The sequence below is a fragment of the Mauremys mutica genome, chromosome 9, assembly GCF_020497125.1.
Source record: "Mauremys mutica isolate MM-2020 ecotype Southern chromosome 9, ASM2049712v1, whole genome shotgun sequence".
In the NCBI taxonomy this organism is placed as follows: Eukaryota; Metazoa; Chordata; order Testudines; family Geoemydidae; genus Mauremys; species Mauremys mutica.
In genome coordinates, this window is record NC_059080.1 from 19542546 (window position 1) to 19556366 (window position 13821).

The window sequence follows — 13821 nt, forward strand, 5'->3', positions numbered from 1 at the left end:
TAATCATTTTTTTCCATGTTTTCATAACATGCTACAAATGGTCCCTTTTGGTTTGCTGTAGAAGTCCACTTTGGCGCTAATGGTTACATATAACTAAATATTTATTGAAGACTACGAATACTTACATTTCTTGTTTGTGGTTCATTACTCCTTTCCTTTCTCTTCCTCTCCAAAAATATAATTTAAGTAATTCATACATTATGTGGACTAATTGCTGTTACTCTTTAAGCAAACACGTTATTTCATATGAACTTTGGATTATTACACAAGTCTTTTACATCTGGAGCCCCACATTTGTTTCCAGAGGAAATTAGTTGATTTGATCGCATCCTAAACCTGGTTTGTCCCCTACATTGTCCCCTACGTTGTTTGTCCCCTACCACAAAGATTGGCACGAGGGCAACTCAGAATTGAAGTGCAGTGACACAAGTGTATTTCAGAATCTTTCAGCGTGCCTTTGTTCCGAGGGCAGTACTTATTAATCTTTCAAGTTATTCATTTGCAAACATGATATGGAGTTTCCCCCCTCTCTCATTCCACATCCCACTGGTCTGGTAGTGAAAAGACTTAAGTTTGTCATCAGATTTCCGTGATGTCTCAGGATCAGTCTGCCTTTCTAATTTTTAACTCCTTTAGTATTTTAGAAGCAGCAAGGCCGTACACAAACTTGTTGAATTTAATCTTACAGCTTGAGCAAAGGCATGTTCAAATGCTGTGTACTGCTGTGCTCTTGACTCTAAAACGTTGGTGGTTTTCTTGGGTCTTGCAGTTCAGCATCTTGCAAGACCTGCAAGTGTCAGCAGCACTTTTAAAGTGATAGTGTTGTATTTACCATCAATAATGGTAACTCAAGAAGCTACCAAAAGCCTTATGTGACACAACTGGACCAAATTCCACAGCAGCAGCTCTAAAGTTCTACAGCAACAATCCCTAAACTCTCTAGCAATGCTAATTTATTCTATGATGATGAAATATCCTTCATGTTAAATTCTGTAGTTGCAGAATACGTGGGGTCATGATGATGATAGTAATATTTTTATCTAATGAATAACCTAGCATACATTTGCTTTTTAGAACTGCTACTAAATTAGTCCATCATACAAATGTACTAACTTAATCGTTTTAGCATTGGACAGGCTGAAGTATGTGGCACAGTTTAAATTGATTGTGTATACCTGCTGCAGTTACTGTTCATGATTTTTTTTTTTTTGCTGTTGCAGTTACCCTCCCAAGTTTAATTCAAGAAAAGGATGATAAAAGATTAATTGCGTTTTGTATCAAACTGTGATTTACAGCAGACGTTCAACTTGGATATGATATTCACAGTGTTCTCTTACTTGCTTGGATTATAGTTGGGTGTAGTTTGTGGTGTCTTAGCTAAATTGCCAGCTAGGTTCTCTTTTTCAAACTTTGTGTGGGCTGTTTCCTTTATTTCAGTTAAGATGCTAATCTAAATAGTCATCAAGGACCAGTGTTGGTAATTTCATTTATAAAAATTGCAGGTCTAATAACCAAAAGCTATTTTTCAATTTGTTTTTTTTAATAAGGAGTAAAACCTTTATTTAAAAAAAAACCCATCTACATGAGTGTGTTTCAAAGCAGAACACACACAGTGTTTTAGTAGTCTTGTAGAGCTCATCGCTAATCAACCCTATAACTTAGTCTATTCTGTATTAACAAATTTATTTGAGCATAAGCTTTCGTGGGCTAAAACCCACTTCATCAGATGCATGGAGTGAAAAATACAGTAAACAGTATATGTATTACAGCACATGAAAAGATGGGAGTTTCCTTACCAAGTGGGAGGTCAGCATCATCAAGGATCTACAACCTATCCTGAAGGAGATCCCTCACTCTCACAGACCTTGGGAAACAGGCCAGTCCTCACTTACAGACAGCCCCCCAACCTGAAGCAAATACTCATCAGCAACTACACACCACACAACAAAAACACTAACCCAAGCACCAATCCCTGCAACAAACCCCGGTGCGTACTCTGTCTGCATATCTATTCAAGGGACACATCATAGGACCTAACCACATCAGCCACACCATCAGGGACTTGTTCACCTGCACATCTACCAATGCGATATATGCCCTCATGTGCCAGCAATGCCCCTCTGCCATGTACATTGGTCAAACTGGACAGTCTGTGCGCAAAAGAATAAATGGACACAAATCAGACATCAAAAATTGTAACATTCAAAAACCAGTAGGAGAACACTTCAGTCTCCCTGGACACTCAATAACAGACTTAAAAGGGGCAATTCTTCAACAAAAAAACCTTCAAAAACAGACTTCAGTGAGAAACTGCAGAACTGGAATGAATTTGCAAACTGGACACCATCAAATTAGGCCTGAATAAAGACTGGGAGGGGATGGGTCACTACAAAAAGGAATTTTCCCTCTGCTGACACTCACACCTTGTCAACTGTTGGGAATGGGCAACGTTCACCGTGAATGCATTGGCCTCGTTAGCACTACAAAAGTAATTTTCCCTCTGATATTCACCCCTTCTTGTCAACTGTTGAGAATAGACCAATTCCACCTTAATTGAATTGGCCTCGTTAGCACTGACCCCCGCTTGGTAAGGCAACTCCCATCTTTTCATGTGCTTTTATATATATATATATACAGCCTACTGTATTTTCACTCCATGCATCTGATGACGTGGGTTTTAGCCCACGAAAGCTTATGCCCAAATAAATTGGTTAGACTCTAAGGTGCCACAAGGACTCCTTTGTTGTTTTTGCCGATACAGACTAACACGGCTACCACTATGAAACCTCTATTCTGTATTGGCTCTCACCTATATAAATGCACTGAAGGAAAATATATTTGTATTCTGTTACTACAACATTCCAAATGCATATCCTCCTAAAGTTATCCATGTGCTTAAAAATAAGTCAGCTGTAAGTTTCATCAAAATAGGTCAGTAGGTGAAAATACCCTGCTTCCTTAGAGCAACTGTTTTCTATCAAAGCAATAGAAGTAATTTTGCGAAGTCTTCAAAACTTTTGCTGGCTTCTTATACGTGTTTGTTTGTCTGCTGACATTTTAAAAATCCATCCATTTTGCTATCTTCTAAGCCATTTGACTGGTCCCTAAATTAAGTGCCACTCTCTGCATTTGGTATTCCAGCAGTTTCAACTAAGCAAAGTACCTTTTGATTTGTATTAGTTAAATATCTGAAAAATTAATCCTTCTACTGAGGGTAAAGTTCCAGTAGAAGAAATTTCTTTTTACCTGCAAATACAAATAAAAGTAAAAAATTCAGTGTTTTTGTTGAAGTACTTTCAGATGTGGTACAAGTTGCCAGTAAAATACATAATCTTAGAACATTAGTTTTTACTCCAAATCTGAAAATAGTTTTTCCACTTTTCATTAATGTAGAAAATATTATATATCATCTGTAATAATTTTGTTAATTGCATGACAGATTTTAGGGGAGATGGTCTCTTCTGTGTTTCTGTAACATGGAGTTAGGACATCTGAACTTTGTGCTTTTGTAGGGACCCTTCCAAATCAGTGAGAGCCATCCCAGCTACCACAGTGTTATTTTTACATTTTATTAGGAACATAAAGGAATAATTATTACGTGGAGCTAACTATAGAGTAACTCTTTATAATGTGGCAAAAAGCAGCTTGCTATCATACTTTCCCTTATGCTTTCATTTTACTACAGTCTTATTCTATAGCCTGTTGACTGAAATTCTTGAACAAGTTTTTGAGCCTGGTTCACTCACAGGCATTTATTTTTGTGATTCAGAAAATATATGATTTTCCCAGTTATTTTGTTTAAACAGGCTTCACTGTACAAATAAGTCAGTTTCAAAAACTTCAAGTTGATAGTGTTTCTTTGTCAACCCTTTAGGCCAGTGGTTCCCAACCTTATTACGCAGGTGGGCCACATAAACCTAAGCACAAACGTGTGTGAGCCAACAGATTGTTTTGTATGTATTTAGATAGGTTGTTTCTATGTACGGTATTGTCTATTTAAAAACAAATAAAGAAATCCAGTGCATAAAACGTGTATCAGCATTATAGAAAACAGAAAAAAAAACAGCATAGAACACATAAAATGATGTAAACCTGATGACAAAACACTAATGAATCGTCTGTTACTATATTGTGTTGAAGCAGGCCGCAGGCCTTATGAAATGCTCTGGTGGGCCATAGGTTGGACACCTCTGCTTTATGCTATTAAAAATAAAAAAAAATTTAATCCAGTCGTTCACCACTGAAATGCTGTTCACTTTTTGCAGCAAATTCAGCTTGGTCAATGAAAATAGACAAGGTATTTACACCTTCTGGCTGTTTTAGATTCACACAGTTAAAGTTACAAAATATGTAAGGAAAATGATCTGAATTAATTGAAACTTTAAAAAATCATAACATTTATATTAATCTTAGGTTTTATAAATAATTGCTTTTACAAACTTGAATAAACATGAGTGCCCCTTCACTGGGATTTATATGAATTCCCATTGAAGAAAGAATGCACTCCTTTGTAAAAATGTTATCATGTAACTCATTATCAAGAAAAAGATGGAAATCTAATTTTGACCATTTTAACTAGGAAAAAATCTTGTAACTAGGTAATTTGAACTCTTCAAAAGAGAAATTACAATGTGAGATGTGCACCTGGAGAGAACACTCTATACTAAACAAATGTGTTGTTCAAAGGGGGAACAGTATATGGCAAACTTACTTCAAGCTTTCATTCTATAATCTGAACTTTATTGTCAGGTGTAGGTAGTGGCAGTGAAGGTGGAAGAGGCAAAGCTGGAGCTAAGCTCTTCCAGGACTTCCAGATGTTAAGCAGAATCTGGACTCACCCTTGGTGTTTGCAGCTGGACTATATTAGTAAAGAAAATAAGGTAAATTAGATATATCAAAATACATACTTCTGCCTCTATTGAAAACTTTCCAGATAAGACATGACAAATGCTAGGTAGATTTTTGGCAAATTAATGAAAATTTCTGTTGTTGTGGGGCACAGTGATTTTGCTGGCTATTTCAATTATGGCAAGAATTCCTTTTTTCCTGGAAATTTTGTCGTCATTAAAACATTTTGAAATGTTGATCTCTCACTGAACTCTTCATTTGTTTAAATGAAGAATAAACAGATGTTTAAGTGTTTAATTGAGGCTTCAGTCTAGATGATGGGACTTAATAAAATCTGTGTTTTAAGAATATTAATTTTGTTTTTCAGGGCTACTTTGATGAAGACAGTTTGGATGAGTTCATAGCTTCAGATTCAGATGAAACTTCAATGAGTTTAAGCTCTGATGATTATGCTAAGTAAATTGAGCTTTTCTGTGTGAAACATACATGCTTAACTTAAATTCTGTTCGATTAATTTCTTTTCTTTTAAAGTAACGAAAATTTAAGCAATGATTTGGGGAGGGAGTTGTTTTTTTGTTTTGTTTTTTTACTGTTACAGCTGTTGGATCTGTCGCCTGCAGATTTTTAAATAGTGAACGTACAATATTCTGTTTCTAGGAAAAAAAAATCCAAGGGGAAAAAAGCTAAGAAAGAGAGTAGCTCAAGTGGAAGTGGAAGTGATAATGATGTTGAAGTGATTAAAGTCTGGAATTCAAGATCTCGTGGGGGTGGAGAAGGAAATACAGAGGAACTTGCAAACAACCCTCCATTGGCTGTAAAGTCAGATGAAGGTGAGTGTAATGCACAAGTAAACCAGGATATGATGCTGCATCATTTTGAAAAAAGGTGATCTTGACAAGGCTGGGAAATGCCTGGTTACAACTGATGAGTCCTCAGTTCAATAAAGCCATTCTCCCCACCAATTCCCCTCCCCCAAAACAAACCCTAATATAGATACACTTGTAATGATATATCTTTTAGAAAACAAAGGGCAAATCAGCCTAAGGTGAGTTTGTGTTGTAACAGAGCAACTAACAAATAATTGTGTTTTTTCTTTTATTTTTGAGCAAAATGCCCATTCTTGTAAAACTTAAGGTCGATCCTGAGTAGAATTCAGAGGTGAACAGTGCTGCTGGATGATAGAGAAATGTGTTACTTTTCACCTTCTTCTAAATGGGATCTGTGAGGAAATCTGAACAGAAAGATTAGTGACAACAGTATTCTACATAATTCATTGATGCATCTGGAATTTTATTTGGATGTTGAGCTAGCAGACGGCTGTAATAGAGTTAGAATAAGGTGGCTGTTGTGAGATTTGTTGTTCAGCCTGCATACATCTGTAAACTTCACTTTCAAATAGTTGTTTTTAAATAATCTTGTCTTCTGTTTCTGCTGAGAGATGAGAATCATTTGTAAGTGAATCTTTTATATATAGATAATATATATAGGAATATATTACCAGCATTAATTTATAATAATAAAAAGAAGATAATCTGTCATACCATTTCTTACTAATCACAAATCACTCCAATGTTAGTGGATAATACTAAAGGTTCTACTATCCATGACCTCATCTAACTTCATATACGTAGTTTTAAAATGGATGCTTGGTACAGTGTGAGTTTGAGGAGGCTTTGCCATGTTTCCATCTTGCTTCAGATATAAAAGGTCCACCTGCACTGTAGACTGCTGTGAGTATGTCTCCTGTGTGCAAATTCTGGAATGAGATTAAGATGGGAATAGATGTGATCCCATCGCACATATAAGTATAGGCTTGTCCCCTTACACATACAGGTATCATTTTGAACTAAGTGGCTCGTTCACTGTCATTTGACTCATCTGGATTTATTGGTGGATTTTGGATTGTGTCCCGGGTCTTGTCTGAAAGGATGGGATTCAGTAACATAAGGGATGAAGACTGCCTTCCTTTCCTGCCTCCACTTCTCTTCCCACACATGATCTTGCTGATTTCTTCCAAGAAAAAGTTGATAAAATACAATGTGACCTTCTCCCTCTGCTGGGCTTAACTTCTCTTCTCTTCCTATAGTTCTCCCCTCCTCCTCTCTCAAAGACACAGAAGTTTCTCATCTATTGTCCTCCTCTAATTCCCCAGTGACCCCATGCCCTCCCATCTCCTGCTCACCTACCCACGTTCTCATCCATTTCCTTACTCTTCTCCAATACTCTGACTCTCCTCTGGGTTTTTTTTCCCTCACAATTCAAGCATACTTCAGTTTCTCTCATCTTAAAAAACACATCTTTGATCCATTTGCCTCTCCAACTACTGCCCCCTCCTCTCCCTTCCTTTCATCTCTGAGTTCTTGAATGTGCTGTCTACAGTCAGTCTCTGGGGTTCTTCTCCAGTCTATCTTCCGATCCTTGCATTCCACTGAAACCACTCTTACCAAAGTCTCTCTAATGACCTCTTTCTAGCCAAAGTGCTGAACTAATACTCCATCCCGGTCCTCCTTGAACTGTGAGCTGATTTTGACACTATTGACCACGTTCGTCTTGAAATCTTATCTTCCCTTGGCTTCCATGACTCTGACCTTTCCTAGTTCTCCTTCTCTGATTGCTCCTTCAGCATGTCCTTTGGAGAATTCTCCTCCCCCCCCAACCCCCTCATAATTTTTTGTGGTATTCCTTGTTCGCTTTCGCTTCTCCCTCTACACCTTATTTCTCCTAGATCTACCTTCACTCCAGATCTGCCTCCTTCTGTCCAAACTAAAATCTCAGCCTCTCTCCGAGATGCAGAAATAAAGGTGCGAGATATCCAACATCCTTTTCTGTGGCAGTGATGAATGTAATCTTGCCCTTCTCATATCCATTCAAAATGCTATTGTAAAGATACTTTTCCTTGCCCATCACTTTAACCATGTCCCCCCTCTTTGCATTCCTCCACTAGCTCTCCTTATGGTTTTGCATAACATAAGCTACTTGTCCTCTCTTTAAAGGCTCTTCACAGCCTATCCTTACTCATTCACTATTGAGATGTCAACTGCTTTCAGTCAGCCCATGGTTCCAGCCTCCATCACCCACTTGTTAAATTTTCAAACAAGGACCTTTTGCACATGCTTGGGAGGACCTCCCTGTAAACTTCCTCAACACCTACTTCATCATACTCCTTCAAAACCCTCCTTAAACATTCCTTCGACATGGTTACAAAATGCTTAATGACGGTTAGGCTGCTGCTGTGTTGAAACCACTGTCTAGCATGCTGACCAATATTGTCTCCATAGTTTCTTTGTACTCCCCTTTTTGTCTGTCCCTCTGTTGGGCGCAGGGTCGGAGGCCACACCACGCTTGAGGTAAACGCCGCTCGGAGCCTGCCCCCTATGTCCCTGCCCCAGCCCTGATCCCCCTCCCACTCTACAAACCTCTCATCCTCATCCCAGAGCCTGCACCCCCAGCTGGAACCTGCATCCCTTCCCACACCCCTGCCCCAGCCCTGATCCCCGTCCTGCCCTCCGAACCCCTCGGTCCCAGCCCAAAGCACTCTCTTACACCCCAAACTCCTCAGCCCCAGCCTGCACCACCACCCCAATTTTGTGAGCATTCATGGCCCGCCATAAAATTTCTATTCCCCAATGTGGCCCTTGGGCCAAAAAGTTTACGCCCCCCCCCCCCGATATATACAGTGGCTCTTTCATACACTTATGCTGATTTCACAGTCTGTTTAACTTTTTAAAGAAAATTGATATAGCAGCAGTACAACTAAATGTGTGATACATACATACTTTCAAAAACAGAAATTTATAGGTGAGACATGCACAGCCTGCATCCTTTACATGCTGCATTGTGTCAGGTATTAACAACAAACAATGTCACTAACATGACTTAAACACAGTCACACCAGCCTACATTAGGGACAGAATTCAGCATTTATTTAAAAGTATGCTTAAATATGTGCAAAGATATTTTCAAATGAGAGTTCTTTTGCAGGTTAATTTCTTCCTCTGCACTGAAGGAGGTATTTGCAGAAATGTTGAGGATGACTGTTCTGTCATGATGAAGTTGCCTTTCAGCTAGTTTGCTATATGTGGTCTTAAAAGTTGAATGTTTTGAATTAGTATCAAGATAGGAGAAAAATATTCTGTATAAGTAAATACTTCAGTAAGATCAAAGTTTTTAAGTGAAAGAAGGTTTGTAGTGTAATTCTAATAAATCAATATTTATCACACTAAAGCAAAGGAGATTAAAGGCAGAAACATACAGCACCGTAAAAAGAATTTAGGTAACATAAATAAAGTCAGCTCCTGATTCCTGTCTACATTTCAGGATCAATGATGAGGTTGCAAATAAGTCTTCATGTATATTTGAATTCAACGGTCTTTCACAACAGATAGAGAGAATACTGATACCCTGGAAGGAGAGCATGCTGTATTTCAAATAGTTCACAACCAGGTGTTGTTGAATGGCAAATCTAGAACTAAACAAATGTTGCTTGTTTTGTTGGGTATGCAGTTATTTTGGCACAGAAATACAGTGAGATACAGACTTTCCTAATTCTCTCTAGCTTGTAAGATTTACCCCTTTTAATCTTCTACATTTTTAGGAAGAGTGACTCAGATGTATCATCACTTGCTCAAAGTTTGACTGAAGTCAGTTTATTAGGATATAGAAGTGGCAAGTTAACTCAATGTTTTATGTAAATAGCAGATTAGACAACTATTTGTGATCTCAAGTCAATAACGTTATATAGACTTGAATTAGGAAGACGTTTATGTTCCAAAACAAAATGTAAACTCTTTAGGGAGAGACTCTGAGTGTACTTGTACAGTGCCTAGTACAAAGGATCTTTCCTGATGAAGGCCTCTGAGTATTACCTCAGTATGGATTTTTAATAATCATATAAAAATTGTCTCCTCCTTTTGCTTTTTTTGTTAAACAACTAAATATTAGAATCCCTTTTCTAGGCAAATATGGATGACACCATTAACAGGAATGTGTTAAAAAAAATAATTGTTTTGTACTTGATGTTAACTGTTGCAAAAGAAACAAATTCCAAACTTGAGTTTTGATATCACTTCCTGTATATTGTGCCTTTTGCAAAGAGGTTTTTTTTTTTTGTTTGTTTTTTTTAAAGTCTCATCACTGAGATAAGTTAAAACTATTTCCCCCACTCCCTACCCCCTAAATGCAAGAAAATGTATTGTTGGGAAGAATCCTGCATGGCTCTGGTTGGATGAACTAGATAACCCCAAGGCCCAAGTACAGTGTTCTTTCTAGGGGTTGTAGATATTTGCTTGGGATTTAAGATCAGTATTTTAAAAGCAGTTATATCATTCTTGTAAAATCTGTGATTGAGTTTACATTAGTTGTGGATGAAGAAGTTGAATGCTACTTTAGGAAAATGGCAGGTGACAGGACTATGAGTTAAAGCAGTACATAACACAGAAAAAGTGTGTGGTAGCTAATGACCCTCTGAGGATAACAGACTAGTCTCTTTAATTCCATACCACTAACTGGCAGAACCTTTGGTTGAAGGGATAAGTCTTCTATATCTTACAACATAAGAATGGCCATACTGGGTCATACCAAACGTCCATCTAGCCCCGTATCCGGTCTTCTGACAGTGGCCAATGCCAGGTGCCCCCGAGGGATTGAACAGAACAGGTAATCACCGAGTGATCCATCCCATCACCCATTCCCAGCCTCTGGCAAACAGAGGCTAGGGACACCATCCCTGTCCATCCTGGCTAATTGCCATTGATGGACCTATCCTTCATGAACTTATCTACTACTTTTTTGAAGAAAAAAGAAAATCCTATTATAGTCTTGGCCTTCACAACATCCTCTGGCAAGGAGTTCTACAGGTTGACTGTGCGTTGTGTGAAGAAATACTTCTTTTTGTTTGTTTTAAACCTGCTGCCTATTAATTTCATTTGGGGACCCCTAGTTCTTGTGATATGAGGAGTAAAGAACACTTTATTTACTTTCTCCACACCAGTCATGATTTTATAGACCTCTGTCATATCTCCCCACCCTCCCCGACCCCAGTCGTCTCTTTTCCAAACTGAAAAGTCAGTCTTATTAATCTCTCCTCATAAGGCAGCCGTTCCATACCCCTAATAATTTTTGTTGCCCTTTTCTGAACCTTTTCCAATTCCAGCATATCGTTTTTGAGATGGGGCAACCACATTTGCATGCAGTATTGATGTGGGTGTACCATGGATTTATATAGAGGAAATATATTTTCTGTCTGTCTTATCCTTTTCTTAATGATTCCCAACATTCTGTTCGCTTTTTTGACTGCCGCTGCACATTGAGTGGATGTTTTCAGAGCACTAGCCACAATGACTCCAAGATCTTTCTTGAGTGGTAACAGCCAATTTAGACTCCATTGTTTTATACATATAGTTGGGATTATGTTTTCCAATGTGCATTACTTTGCATTTATCAACATTGAATTTCATCTGCCATTTTGTTGCCCAGTCACCCAGTTTTTAGCGATCCTTTTATAGCTCTTCACAGTCTGCCTGGAACTTAACTATCTTGAGCAATTCTGTATCATCTGCAAATTTTGCCCCCTCACTGTTTACCCCTTTTTCCAGGTCATATATGAATATGTTGAATAGGACTGGGGGCTACCACTATTTACCTCTCTCCATTCTGAAAACTGACCATTTATTTCTTCCCTTTGTTTCCTATCTTTTAACCAGTTACCAATTCATGGGAGGACCTTCCCTCTTATCCCATGACAGCTTACTTTGCTCAAGAGCCTTTGATGAGGGACCTTGTTGAAGGCTTTCTGAAAATCTAAGTACACTATATCCACTGGATCCCCTTTGTCCAGATGCTTGTTGACCCCCTCAGAGAATTCTGGTAGATTGGTGAGGCATGATTTCCCTTTACAGAAACCATGTTGACTCTTTCCCCCAATAAATTATGTTCATCTATGTGTCAGACAGTTTTGTTCTTTACTATATTTTCAATCAGTTTGCCCGGTACTGAAGTCAGACTTACTGGCCTGTTACTGCTGGAATTCACCTCTGGAGCCCTTTTTTAAAAACTGGCGTCACTTTTAAAAATTGGCATCTTAAGAGTTTTTAAAGTCTTAAAATCTTTAAAATCTTAAGAGTTTTTAAACATTTGCATTTTAGGAAAAGTCTCTCATGCCTTCATTTTAAGGAGATTCTTTTTAGCTTAGTAGTATTTTTGTTCTACAGGTAAAGCCACATCCTCTTCCAATCCAGGCAGCCCAGCTCCAGACTGGTACAAAGATTTTGTAACCGATGCAGATGCTGAAGTATTGGAACATTCTGGGAAAATGATGCTTCTCTTTGAAATTCTTCGCATGGCAGAGGAGCTTGGAGATAAAGTGTAAGTCATGTTAAATAATATATAGATTTGTGGAAATTTTTTAAATTGTTTAAATATACTATTCTGCCTTAGCATTCTCTGTTGTCCACCCTTTGTTAATGCTTATTTTGAGCTCAGCTCTGTAGCTCAGTTTGCGTTAGAGATGTGTGTGTTTAACTTATTTTTATCAGAAGAGTGTTCCATGCTTGTCCTATACTCCACCAAAGACATTCACTCTGTTTTAAAGATCACGATCAGGGTGAAAGAAGAGAAGTAAAGCAAAACAATACAATAATTACATGTACTGAATGAATTTTAGTGGAAAATGTTGTATATTTCCATATTTCTCTTTTCAGTCTAGTTTTTAGCCAGTCTCTAATATCACTGGATTTGATAGAAGATTTTCTGGAACTGGCAAGCAGGGACAAAACTGACAAAGATAAACCTGTTATTTATAAAGGTTAGTATAGCATTTCTATATCTTCCGAAACAGTGACAGTGAAGAGAATTTCTTAATATAATTTTCTGCTACAGATAGTATAGGTGTGAATTTTAATCCAATCCAGGGTACACTGATTTTTTTTTTTCACTTAACTGACCTATTGCTAATTCCTCTGGTTTCCCTGCTTGTCACTGGGGATATCTCTGTAGAAACCCAATATTTGACATATTGTGGTCCAAACTCCTTTTTAAAGAAAAAGTGAAACATTGGGTCTATCTCAAGATGTTGTTTGATTATTGTAACATTCTCTAGAAGGATAAATTTGAGTAAAATTGATTCAATTCTCCAGATGACTTGCCAAAACCAATATAAATAAGTTGATCTTTAGCTAGTTTTTGTATTTTTGGGACAACACATTGTATAATTTGGTGTAGCATCTGTAATATTTCCATCTTTCCAGCTCAAAATTGTTCTGTAAAATTAATTTGGTGATGGAGGCATCTGCAGAAGGAAGAATTATTTTTTGCCTATGAAAGTCACTAAGAAAATTAGTTATTAAACTCCTTAATGTATTTGTTCTTGAATATATGTATGCTAATTCTGTAGTTGGAATGGTATATGGTTGTGTGGACTGAATATGGGCCCAAGGGCCAGGAAGTCTTGCATACTAATCCCACATCTGGCACAGTCTCACTGGGTGGCCTTCAGCAAGTCACTTAACCTGTCTATCTGTACCTCTTCTAAAAGAAGGGGGTGATAATACCTACCTCACATGAGTATTATGAGAATCAAACTGAAGCACAGACATTAATCAGACATGTAAAATATAATAGGTAAATATTGTTTGTTTCAGATGTTAGTTCCATTCTAAACCCCGTGGTCAGCTATGCATATCACCAAAAAAGTACATTTGCTGGTGACATTTCTCAGGCTTGGTTTCAAATGTGTGCCTCATTTCTAAATGTATTTAACATGTTGAGGAGGCTATATTTTATCTAAGATTTTTTTTCAGATGTTTAATTATTTTGCAATTGATTATCTCAAAAATGGCTCCTTTTTAAATCTTTCAATTTGGCACATTTATAATCTTGAATAAGGGCTGTGCGCTTTGTTTTTGAAATAAAAGTTCTGGATATTTGAAGAGAGCATTCTGAATGGAAACAATAGATTAGTTTCTTAAACTTTGCAAA

General features: G+C 37.6%; 1 protein-coding gene across 5 annotated transcripts in view; it reads left to right on the forward strand.

The window, feature by feature from the left end:
- ATRX (ATRX chromatin remodeler) overlaps window positions 1–13821 on the forward strand; it is a 139844-nt gene that overhangs the window by 88510 nt on the left and 37513 nt on the right. For all 5 annotated transcript variants that reach the window (XM_045029586.1, XM_045029585.1, XM_045029588.1 and 2 more), the window contains 5 exons: window positions 4750–4880; window positions 5216–5304; window positions 5506–5678; window positions 12057–12210; window positions 12546–12649. In XM_045029586.1, the coding sequence (XP_044885521.1) occupies window positions 4750–4880; window positions 5216–5304; window positions 5506–5678; window positions 12057–12210; window positions 12546–12649 (651 nt within the window). The remainder of the gene's footprint in view (window positions 1–4749; window positions 4881–5215; window positions 5305–5505; window positions 5679–12056; window positions 12211–12545; window positions 12650–13821) is intronic.